Source organism: Hyla sarda, chromosome 2, assembly GCF_029499605.1.
Source record: "Hyla sarda isolate aHylSar1 chromosome 2, aHylSar1.hap1, whole genome shotgun sequence".
In the NCBI taxonomy this organism is placed as follows: Eukaryota; Metazoa; Chordata; class Amphibia; order Anura; family Hylidae; genus Hyla; species Hyla sarda.
This window is the reverse complement of record NC_079190.1, coordinates 505,417,302-505,430,127: the sequence shown is the minus strand read 5'-3', so window position 1 is coordinate 505,430,127 and position 12,826 is coordinate 505,417,302. Positions and strand designations below refer to the sequence as shown.

The window sequence follows — 12,826 nt, the reverse complement described above, 5'->3', positions numbered from 1 at the left end:
TACATAGCTCATCCTGCTCTCAGCTGAGAAGTGATACAATTGTATCCCGTCTAGACAATGCTCTGTGAGCTAAACATCCCGGACTCCAGACTGATACATTGTACATAACTAGTCCTGCTCTCAGCTGAGAAGTGATACAATTGTATCCAGTCTAGACAATGCTCTGTGAGCTAAACATCCAGGACTCCAGACTGATACATTGTACATAGCTAGTCCTGCTCTCAGCTGAGAAGTGATACAATTGTATCCAGTCTAGACAATGCTCTGTGAGCTAAACATCCCGGACTCCAGACTGATACATTGTACATAGCTAGTCCTGCTCTCTGTACCGGATACAATTGTATCCAGTCTAGACAATGCTCTGTGAGCTAAACATCCTGGACTCCAGACTGATACATTGTACATACCTCGTCCTGCTCTCCGCTGAGAAGTGATACAATTGTATCCAGTCTAGACAATGCTCTGTGAGCTAAACATCCTGGACTCCAGACTGATACATTGTACATAGCTAGACCTGCTCTCAGCTGAGAAGTGATACAATTGTATCCAGTCTAGACAATGCTCTGTGAGCTAAACATCCTGGACTCCAGACTGATACATTGTACATAGCTAGTCCTGCTCTCAGCTGAGAAGTGATACAATTGTATCCAGTCTAGACAATGCTCTGTGAGCTAAACATCCTGGACTCCAGAATGATACATTGTACATAGCTAGTCCTGCTCTCAGCTGAGAAGTGATACAATTGTATCCAGTCTAGACAATGCTCTGTGAGCTAAACATTCTGGACCCCAGACTGATACATTATACATAGCTAGTCCTGCTCTCAGATGAGAAGTATATACAATTGTATCCAGTCTAGACAATGCTCTGTGAGCTAAACATCCTGGACTCCAGACTGATACATTGTACATAGCTAGTCCTGCCCTCAGCTGAGAAGCGATACAGTTGTATCCAGTCTAGATAATGCTCTGTGAGCTAAACATCCCGGACTCCAGACTGATACATTGTACATAGCTAGTCCTGCTCTCAGCTGAGAAGTATATACAATTGTATCCAGTCTAGACAATGCTCTGTGAGCTAAACATCCTGGACTCCAGACTGATACATTGTACATAGCTAGTCCTGCTCTCAGCTGAGAAGTGATACAATTGTATCCAGTGTAGACAATGCTCTGTGAGCTAAACATCCCGGACTCCAGACTGATACATTGTACATAGCTAGTCCTGCTCTCAGCTGAGAAGCGATACAGTTGTATCCAGTCTAGACAATGCTCTGTGAGCTAAACATCCTGGACTCCAGAATGATACATTGTACATAGCTAGTCCTGCTTTCAGCTGAGAAGTGATACAATTGTATCCAGTCTAGACAATGCTCTGTGAGCTAAACATCCTGGACTCCAGACTGATACATTGTACATAGCTAGTCCTGCTCTCAGCTGAGAAGTGATACAATTGTATCCAGTCTAGACAATGCTCTGTGAGCTAAACATCCTGGACTCCAGACTGATACATTGTACATAGCTAGTCCTGCTCTCAGCTGAAAAGTGATACAATTGTATCCAGTCTAGACAATGCTCTGTGAGCTAAACATCCTGGACTCCAGACTGATACATTGTACATAGCTAGTACTGGATACAATTGTATCACTTCTCAGCTGAGAGCAGGACTAGCTATGTACAATGTATCAGTCTGGAGTCCAGGATGTTTAGCTCACAGAGCATTGTCTAGACTGGATTGTAGCAATTACTTTAGCTGAGAGAAATATTAGCTCTGTGCAGGATATCAACCACTGGACATACACAAAAAAATAAATGCCATTTACTGACAGCAAAGGATTGAAACACAAATTACATTAGAAAGTTAGAAAACATCTCATACAATGAATAGACTATTTTTACGTAACGCCCCTATGAACGTCCATTGCTGCTCCCCTCCGTCTCTTATCTCGGGGTCCACGCCTCATTATTAGACGCCATAAACCCTCTATCCCACTGTTGACTTTGGCGTTAGAATATACGGCCACGTAATTACGGGTCATATATGACATCTGGTTGGCCTCCGCTCACTGCCTACATGGAACATATGACCAGATAGAAAATTAAACATCCTACCAATTTCCTTTCACACTTTTTTCTGAAACGCTCTGCTTGCTGTCAGTGAATTGGAACGTTCTTGTTCACATACAGGCGATGAAAGCTTGTATCCAATATGAGCAATTCGCACACAGCAGCACATGGTTTGTTACAATGTATCAGTCCAGAATTTTACTGAAAATATTTCATTCAGGCCCGAAAAAAAAAAAAGTTGGGAAACCGGAAAAACTGCAATTCGGTCGGAAAGGAGAATTTCTAAATGTCACATTCCATAAAAAGTGATACGTAAGGGGCTCCTTTTAGGGTTTGGGCTGAAACCATTTGACATGTTCTGCATTGTGCATTGGTAATGCAGCTCAGGCATTTACTTGAATAGGGATGCGCTGCAGTACCAGGCATGACCACAACTATGGATGTGGCGCTGTACCTGGAAAAACACTGAAGAAGATGTTATGGTCCATGCTGCAGGGGCCGTACAATCACATATCAATAGACTACATTAAAGGGGTACTCCGCTGCTCGGCGTTTGGAACAAACTGTTTCAAACGCTGGTGTCGGGAGCTTGTGACGTCACAGACCCGCCCCCTCATGGCGTCACGCCCCACCCCCTCAATGCAAGTCTATGGGAGGGGGCGTGACGGCTGTCACGCCCCCTCCCATAGACTTGCATTGAGGGGGCAGGGCTTTAACGTCATAAGCTTCTGGCGCTGGCTCCAGTGTTTGGAACATGTCCAGTGCAAAATAATTTATGCCCTGTCCCAGCAGTCGGACCCCCTGGGATCTCCCGTACAAGGCCCCGGCTCTGCTCTGCTCAGTCAGATTCACAGACTGGGAAGGGGGCGTTCCCCAGCAGGCGTGACATCATCTGAAGCCATACAGGGGAGAACTTCCTCCCTCACTCTGCTACACACAGCCCAGAGTAGCTCAGTGTGTGATGAGCTATGATTGGCTAAGGCTGCACACACACCCCTCAGCATTCCAGACTGCATTTCCTTATTTTGGACTTCTGCCAGGCCAGAACGAGTCCAAAGTCTGGGCGAGGGATGGGGGGAAATGTGCTCTGGACAAATAGGGAGACACCTAGTGGCAGCTTTTTTTTTTTTTTTTAAAGATACAAAACAAAACATAGAAAACTTCATTTTTTTAAATAAACAAAGTACATTAGAAAGATTTTTTATTTACTGTAAGGAGCGTAATAGAAAAAATTGTTGTAATGAGAGATGAATGGAAGAGGCGTGTTTCGAACAGCTGACGTGTTGGGTGTGAAACGTCACATACAAAAGCGAGCCAGGGGCCCCGTACATGAGATTGCGACCCCCCCCCCCCCCCCCTTCCAAAATCAGACACTTTTCCCCTGCAGATAGGGTATAATTTCTTTTTGCGCTGGACATCTTCATTAAGTGTAGCTTCTCCTATTACATATTTCTGGTCAAATCATACAAAACTTTTATAATACAGTATATTAATATATATATATATATATATATATATATTATATATATATATATATATATTTTTTTTATATTATAATATAAGAATCAAAACTTAAAAGAAAAAAAATCCTTCAATATCTGACTTCACATTTTTTTATTGTAGTCAGAGCCCCCCATAATCTGTATACAGTGGTATCTTCCACATAGCCGTAGTTATGGAACAGACCACTGTACACACAGAATAGGGGATTCTGACAACAGCAATAATTCAATGGCCTGAGAATTTTCTCTTTTTTTATATATATATTTTTCTGCATTGGGGTATAAAACAAGGTAACAATAATTTATATTAAAGATTTCTATATCCACAAGCTTATAAAATGAATCACTCACTATAACAGTGGTCTCAAACTTTGGCCCTCCAGATGTTGCAAAACTTTAACTCCCAGCATGCCCGGACAGCCAACGGCTGTCCGGGCATGCTGGGAGTTAAAGTTTTGCAACATCTGGAGGGCCAAAGTTCGAGACCACCGCTCTTGTAAGTGTTATCTATCACCCAGTGCTACATTTACATTGGTTATTACTGCTTTATATTGTCCTCCATGCTGCTGCTGCTTTTGAGGGTATGCTATAAAGATACAGAGGAACAGGACTCCCCAGTGTGTGTGTGCGACATTTAAAGGGGTAATCCTGTTAAAAACTTTTTTTTTTTAAATCAACTGGTGCCAGGAAGTTAAACAGATTTGTAAATTACTTCCATTAAAAAATCTTAATCCTTCCTGTACTTATTAGCTGCTGTATACTACAGTGGAAATTGTTTTCCGTTTGAAACACAGAGCTGTCTGCTGACATCACGAGCACAGTGCTTTCTGCTGACATCATGACCACAGTGCTCTCTGCTGACATCTCTGTCCATTTTAGGAACTGTCCAGAAGTTGAGAAAATTCCCACAGCAAACATATGCTCTTCTGGACAGTTCCTAAAATGGACAGAGACGTCAGCAGAGAGCACTGTGCTCGTGATGTCAGCAGAAAGCTCTGTGTTTCAAAAAGAAAAGAATTTCCTATGTAGTATTCAGCAGCTAATAAGTACTGGAAGGATTAAGATTTTTTAATAGAAGTAATTTACAAATCTGTTTAACTTTCTGGCATCAGTTGATTTAAAAAAAAGAAAAAAAAAAGTTTTCCACGGGAGTACCCCTTTAACCCCTTAAGGACTCAGCCCATTTTATTTTTACGCTTTAGTTTTTTCCTCCTCGCCTTCAAAAAATCATAACTCTTTCATATTTTCGTCCACAGACAAGTATGAGGGCTTGTTTTTTGCGCGACCAGTTGTCCGTTGTAATGCCATCACTCACTTTACCATAAAATGTACGGCGCAACCAAAAAAATTCTATTTGTGTGGGGAAATTAAAAAGAAAACCGCAATTTTGCTAATTTTGGGAGGTTTCGTTTTCACGCCGTACAATTTATGGTAAAATTGACGTGTGTTCTTTATTCTTTGGGTCAATATGATTAAAATGATACTCATGATTATACACTTTTCTATTACTGTTGCGCTTAAAAAAAATCGCAAACTTTTGAACCAAATTAGTACGTTTAAAATCCCCCTATTTTGAAAACCTATAACTTTTTCATTTTTCCGTATAAGCAGCGGTATGAGGGCTCATACTGTACTTTTTATTAATACCATATTTGCTTATACAAAACTTTTTTTACATTTTTTATAAAAAATTTTTGGAATAAAATGTTATAAAAAAGCAGCTATTTTGAACTTTTTTTTTTTTTTTTACGTTCACGCCATTCACCGTACAGGATCATTTACATTTTATTTTAATAGCACGGATATTTACGCGCGCGGCGATACCAAATATGTATATAAAATAATTTTTTTACACTTTTTGCGGGTAAAATAGGGAAAATGTGACAATTTACGTTTTTATTGGGGGAGGGGGTTTTTCACATTTTTTTTACTTAATTTTTTTACTTTTATTTTTACACTCTTATAGTCCCCATAGTGGACTATTTATAGCAACCATTCGATTGCTAATCCTGATCAGTGCTATGTATAGGACATAGCACTGATCAGGGTTATTGGTGATCTTCTGCTCTGGTCTGCGGGAAGGCAGATCAGAGCAGAAGACTCCCGGAAGACAGCGGAGGCAGGTGAGGGGACCTCCATCTGCCGTGCAGGATGATCGGATCGCCACCGCAGCGCTGCGGGCGATCCGATCATCCTGTTAAGTGACCGCGATGCTGCAGATGCCGTGATCTGTATTGATCACGGCATCTGAGGGGTTAATGGCGGACATCCGCGGGATCGCGGGTGTCTGCCATTACCGGCGGGTCCCTGGCTGCGATCCACAGCCGGGACCTGCCGCGCATGATGCCGGCATCGCTCCGATGCCCGCGGTTATGCTCAGGACGTAAATGTACGTCCTGGTGCGTTAAGTACTAGCTCACCAGGACGTACATTTACGTCCTGCATCGTTAAGGGGTTAAGGGGCCACAGTTTGAGACCACTGCACTATAATGTCAGGGCTGCTGGAAGTTGTAGTTTTGCAGCAGGCTGGAAAGGGTGATTGATGAGAAATTACCTTATGGGGAATAGTAGGGACTGTAAGACATTGGGCGGTTGATCGACACCCAGTGACTTCAATGGAAACCCTCCCCCCCAATGATCACCTGATTGGGGTAGTAAGGCAAAATTAGCTTGCCGTAATGGTGGTCACATTGAGAGCAACTCATGGCAATGAGCCGCAATACTCACTGAGCTGCGGGGACAGCACCGGGCAGATCTTTAAGTCCACTTTCTTCTGCGTCGTCTGCTCCAAGACAGGCGACAATCTATTGTCCTCCGGTTTCTTCTCGGAGGGTGGACACTTCCAGAAGCTGTCCATACGAGTTCTGTATTTGGGGGTGTACCGGGTGCTGTCCGTTACATAGAAGCAGGCCCAGCCAACGATCATAAGACACACGGCGATGAAGAGCAGCAGCAGCCGGATCTGGCAGAAGCGGTTCCCGATGGCGCTGGCCATCCCCATCACCTAGTCCTGGGCTGCCACAAAGAGACGACTGCTCAGCACCAAAGAGTAAATACGGACTGGAGATCAGCGGCGAGTCCTTTAGGTCACCTGGTCCGCCTCTCGTGTAGAACGTCCATCTTACAACAGACCAATCAGAGCGATCCCCACTTCACAGCCGTCATCCGGAGAATTCGACCTGCAGAGAGAGAGAGAGGAAACATATATATTATCTACATGTGTGTGTGTGTATATATATATATATATATATTTTTTTTTTATTATTATTATTATATTATATATATATATATATTATTCCTTTTTATTTATCATTTTTTTATTATTATTTTTTTTTTTTAGTTGAATTTTTTTTTCGTTTTTGCTGATTTTTTTTTATTTCTATCTATATATATATATATATATATATATATATAGATAGAAATAAAAAAAAATCTGCAAAAACGAAAAAAAAATTCATAATATATATATATATATATATAAAATATATATATATTTATTTATTTTATAAACTTCTTTAAATTGGACTAGTTGATCAGCACTTTTCATAGGGGGGGGGGGGATGGGGGATTTAAAGGGGTATTCCAGGAATTTTTTTTATTTGACTATGCTACAGGGGCTGTAAAGTTGGTGTAGTCCATAATATAGTGTCTGTACCTGTGTGTGACAGTTTTCTCACAATTCTTCTGTGATTTTCCCCCCAATATTTATTTTTACCAGCATACAAAATGACTGTTGTCTCAGATTTTTCCCAGCTTACAATGCGGCTGAGACCTGACATCACTAGTCAGCTGATGGCAGGGAGCCTGTCTGCTTCAGTGGGTGGAGAGATCAATCTGCAACTAATGCAACAGATGTAGGCACCCTGACTGGAAAACACAGGTCTTTTGATTGGATGCAGCTCATTTATGTTTCAATGGGTGGGGTGGCTGATGTATGGGAGGGATGAAGATGGAATTGTGGGATTTGTAGTCAAAGAAGAAAACTCAAACAGGAAACACCAGTTCACCAACAGCTAGCCACAGTATTATGGTAATCTCACAACACAGCCATTTATCCCCAAGACAAGCGCAGACCCTTCCTAAGCATGTCCATTACTGTCTGTCAGGTACGTACTAAAATCACCTTATGGTGGAGTACCCCTTTAAACAAGAAGCGGCCAAGCAAGAGACATCTATTTGTTACCTATGTGAAGTAGGACACCTACTGTGCAGTTGAACACTACCCCATAATGTAAGGCAGCGGTCCACATCTTATAGCTCTTCAGCTGTTGCAAAAGTACAATTGCCACGAGAGCCGCAGGTCAGAGACCACTGCTTTAAAGGGGTACTCTGGTGGAAAACTTTTCTTTTTAAATCAACTGGTGCCACAAAGTTAAACAGATTTGTAAATTACTTCTATTTAAAAATCTTAATCCTTGCAGTACTTATTAGCTGCTGTATGCTCCAGTTGTGCTGTTCTTTTCTGTCTGACCACAGTGCTCTCTGCTGACACCTCTGTCCATGTTAGGAACTGTCCAGAGCAGGAGAGGTTTGCTATGGGAATTAGCTCCTGCCCCGGACAGTTCCTGACACGGACAGAGGTGTCAGCAGAGAGCACTGTGGTCACACTGGAAAGAATTCCAGAAAGAAATACAACTTACTGTGGAGCATACAGCAGCTGATAAGTACTGGAAGGATTAAGAATTTTAAATAGAAGTAATTTACAAATCTGATTAACTTTCTGGCACCAGTTGATTTATAGAGTACTCCTTTAGGGTCTATTCACATGTGCAGTATTCTGCGCAGATTTGATGCGCAGGATTTCAGTTTACATTGACATCTGCTGCAGAAAATCATGTGCATCAAATTTGTGCAGAATACTGTACGTGTGAATAGACCATTAAGGTATGGATGAAATCAAATACACACGTGGAGCGCACAATAACTCCTGTAGTAACAAGTAATGTAGGCACGGTATGGTGGATGAGTAGGGTGGCGATATTTAGTAACAGTATGGTGGTGTTATTTAGTAACAGTATGGTGGTGTTATTTAGTAACAGTATGGTGGTGTAATTTAGTAACAGTATGGTGGTGTAATTTAGTAACAGTATGGTGGTGTTATTTAGTAACAGTATGGTGGTGTTATTTAGTAACAGTATGGTGGTGTTATTTAGTAACAGTATGGTGGTGTAATTTAGTAACAGTATGGTGGTGTTATTTAGTAACAGTATGGTGGTGTAATTTAGTAACAGTATGGTGGTGTTATTTAGTAACAGTATGGTGGTGTTATTTAGTAACAGTATGGTGGTGTTATTTAGTAACAGTATGGTGGTGTAATTTAGTAACAGTATGGTGGTGTAATTTAGTAACAGTATGGTGGTGTTATTTAGTAACAGTATGGTGGTGTTATTTAGTAACAGTATGGTGGTGTAATTTAGTAACAGTATGGTGGTGTTATTTAGTAACAGTATGGTGGTGTTATTTAGTAACAGTATGGTGGTGTTATTTAGTAACAGTATGGTGGTGTTATTTAGTAACAGTATGGTGGTGTTATTTAGTAACAGTATGGTGGTGTAATTTAGTAACAGTATGGTGGTGTAATTTAGTAACAGTATGGTGGTGTAATTTAGTAACAGTATGGTGGTGTTATTTAGTAACAGTATGGTGGTGTAATTTAGTAACAGTATGGTGGTGTTATTTAGTAACAGTATGGTGGTGTTATTTAGTAACAGTATGGTGGTGTAATTTAGTAACAGTATGGTGGTGTAATTTAGTAACAGTATGGTGGTGTAATTTAGTAACAGTATGGTGGTGTTATTTAGTAACAGTATGGTGGTGTTATTTAGTAACAGTATGGTGGCATTACTTAGTAACAGTTTGGTGACGTTATAAGTAACAGCGCGGTGGAGTTATTTAGCAAGAGTATGGTAGAGTTATTTAGTAACAGTATATTGGCATTATTTAGTAGCAGTACGGTGGCATTATTTAGTAGCAGTACGGTGGCATTATTTAGTAGCAGTACGGTGCATTATTTAGTAGCAGTACGGTGGCATTATTTAGTAATAGTATGGTGGCCATATTTACTAACAGTACGGTGGCATTATTTAGTAACAGTATAGTGGCATTATTTAGTAAGAATATGGTGGCATTATTTACTAAAAGTATGGTGGCATTATTTAGTAAGAATATGGTGGCATTATTTATTTAACAGTATGGTGGCATTATTTAGTAACAGTATGTGGTGTTATTTAGTAACAGTATGGTGGCATTATTTAGTAACAGTATGTGGTGTTATTTAGTAACAGTATGGTGGCATTATTTAGTAACAGTATGTGGTGTTATTTAGTAACAGTATGGTGGCATTATTTAGTAACAGTACGGTGGCATTATTTAGTAGCAGTACAGAGGCCATATTTACTAACAATATGGTGGCATTATTTAGTAACAGTATAGTGGCATTATTTAGTAACAGTATAGTGGCATTATTTACTAAAAGTATGGTGGCATTATTTAGTAAGAATATTGTGGCATTATTTATTTAACAGTATGGTGGCATTATTTAGTTAACAGTATGGTGGCATTATTTAGTTAACAGTACGGTGGCATTATTTACTAACAATATGGTGACATTATTTAGTAACAGTATAGTGGCATTATTTAGTAACAGTATGGTGACATTATTTAGTAACAGTATGGTGGCATTATTTACTAACAATATGGTGGCATTATTTAGTAACAGTATAGTGGCATTATTTAGTAACAGTATGGTGGCATTATTTAGTAACAGTATAGTGGCATTATTTAGTTAACAGTACAGTGGCCATATTTACTAACAATATGGTGGCATTATTTACTAACAATATGGGGGCATTATTTAGTAACAGTATGGTGGCATTATTTAGTAACAGTATTGTGGCATTATTTAGTAACAGTATGGTGGCATTATTTAGTAGCAGTACAGAGGCCATATTTACTAACAATATGGTGGCATTATTTAGTAACAGTATAGTGACATTATTTAGTAACAGTATAGTGGCATTATTTACTAAAAGTATGGTGGCATTATTTAGTAAGAATATGGTGGCATTATTTATTTAACAGTATGGTGGCATTATTTACTAACAATATGGTGGCATTATTTAGTAACAGTATTGTGGCATTATTTAGTAACAGTATAGTGGCATTATTTACTAAAAGTATGGTGGCATTATTTAGTAAGAATATGGTGGCATTATTTAGTAAGAATATGGTGGCATTATTTATTTAACAGTATGGTGGCATTATTTAGTAACAGTATAGTGGCATTATTTAGTTAACAGTATGGTGGCCATATTTACTAACAATATGGTGGCATTATTTACTAACATTATGGTGGCATTATTTAGTAAGAATATGGTGGCATTATTTATTTAACAGTATGGTGGCATTATTTAGTAACAGTATAGTGGCATTATTTAGTAACAGTATAGTGGCACTATTTAGTTAACAGTATGGTGGCCATATTTACTAACAATATGGTGGCATTATTTAGTAACAGTATGGTGGCATTATTTAGTAACAGTATGTGGTGTTATTTATTTAACAATATGGTGGCATTATTTATTTAACAGTATGGTGGCATTATTTAGTAACAGTATGTGGTGTTATTTAGTAACAGTATGGTGGCATTATTTAGTAACAGTATGTGGTGTTATTTAGTAACAGTATGGTGGCATTATTTAGTAACAGTATGTGGTGTTATTTATTTAACAATATGGTGGCATTATTTATTTAACAGTATGGTGGCATTATTTAGTAACAGTATGTGGTGTTATTTAGTAACAGTATGGTGGCATTATTTAGTAACAGTATGTGGTGTTATTTAGTAACAGTATGGTGGCATTATTTAGTAACAGTATGTGATGTTATTTAATAATGGTATGGTGGGAAATAGGAGGAGCTAGAGCTAAATATCATGTATAAAGTGTGTGAATACTTATGTCCATGTCAAATTTGTACTTTTAATAAGTTTGCGTGAATTTTTAATGCTCTAATTTTCTCATTATGGGGGAAATTATTATTATTATTTTTTTACTTCAGCACAAGGAGCAACATACAAAAATGCGGGAAAAAGTGAAAGGGTCTGAAAACTTACCAAATGCAGAAAGACTACGAGATACATAAAACCTATATATATTTTAGTATTATATAAAGAGAAAGTAAAAAAAAAATTAAAAAAAAGAACCTTTACGAGCTTTCATGCCCTAAAACACACAATCCATATGTTAACAGGTAGATGTGATCTCGCCGGTGACTTCTCACCTTCCATAAACATTAACAGCGAAGCTTCCGCATGTATAGAACGAGTGGAGATTGTAATCGCGATAACGTAAAAAGGATCGGCAAACACTATGTAACTCTTTAGGTTCCGTCATAGTCAATAGGAGCCTATAGGACAGTGTTTCTCAACCAGGGTGCCTCCAGCTGTTGCAAAACTACAAGTTGTAGTTGTGCAACAGCTGGAGGCACACTGGTTGGGAAACACTGCTACAGGGCATGCTGGGAGGGGATATTAGCAGTTGGACCACCACCGATATTGATGTCTTATATGTGGGACATGAAAAATAGTGATCGTGGGGGGAGTTCATCCCAATGGACACTGGAAAGGCACTGATGTGACTCCTGGGGGGGGGGGGGGGTAAAGAAAGGCACTGATGTGACTCCTGGGGGGGGGGGGGGGAAGAAAGGCACTGATGTGACTCCTGGGGGGGGGGGTAAAGAAAGGCACTGATGTGACTCCTGGGGGGGGGGGGTAAAGAAAGGCACTGATGTGACTCCTGGGGGGGGGGGGTAAAGAAAGGCACTGATGTGACTCCTGAGGGGGGGGGTAAAGAAAGGCACTGATGTGACTCCTGGGGGTGGGGGGGGGGTAAAGAAAGGCACTGATGTGACTCCTGGGGGGGGGTAAAAAAAAGGCACCGATGTGACTCCTGGGGGGGGGTAAAGAAAGGCACTGATGTGACTCCTGGGGGGGGGTAAAGAAAGGCACTGATGTGACTCCTGGGGGGGGGGGGTAAAGAAAGGCACCGATGTGACTCCTGGGGGGGTAAAGAAAGGCACTGATGTGACTCCTGGGGGGGGGGTAAAGAAAGGCACTGATGTGACTCCTGGGGGGGGGTAAAGAAAGGCACCGATGTGACTCCTGGGGGGGGGGGGGGTAAAGAAAGGCACTGATGTGACTCCTGGGGGGGGGGGGGTAAATAAAGGCACTGATGTGACTCCGGGGGTAAAGAAAGGCACT

At 40.3% G+C, this 12,826-nt stretch overlaps 1 protein-coding gene across 3 annotated transcripts in view; it reads right to left on the bottom strand.

Moving 5' to 3' along the window:
- B4GALT4 (beta-1,4-galactosyltransferase 4) overlaps positions 1-12,826 on the bottom strand; it is a 99,331-nt gene that overhangs the window by 22,184 nt on the left and 64,321 nt on the right. For all 3 annotated transcript variants that reach the window (XM_056559893.1, XM_056559894.1, XM_056559892.1), the window contains exon 3: positions 6,295-6,746. In XM_056559893.1, the coding sequence (XP_056415868.1) occupies positions 6,295-6,568 (274 nt within the window). In that variant the 5' untranslated portion in view covers positions 6,569-6,746. The remainder of the gene's footprint in view (positions 1-6,294; positions 6,747-12,826) is intronic.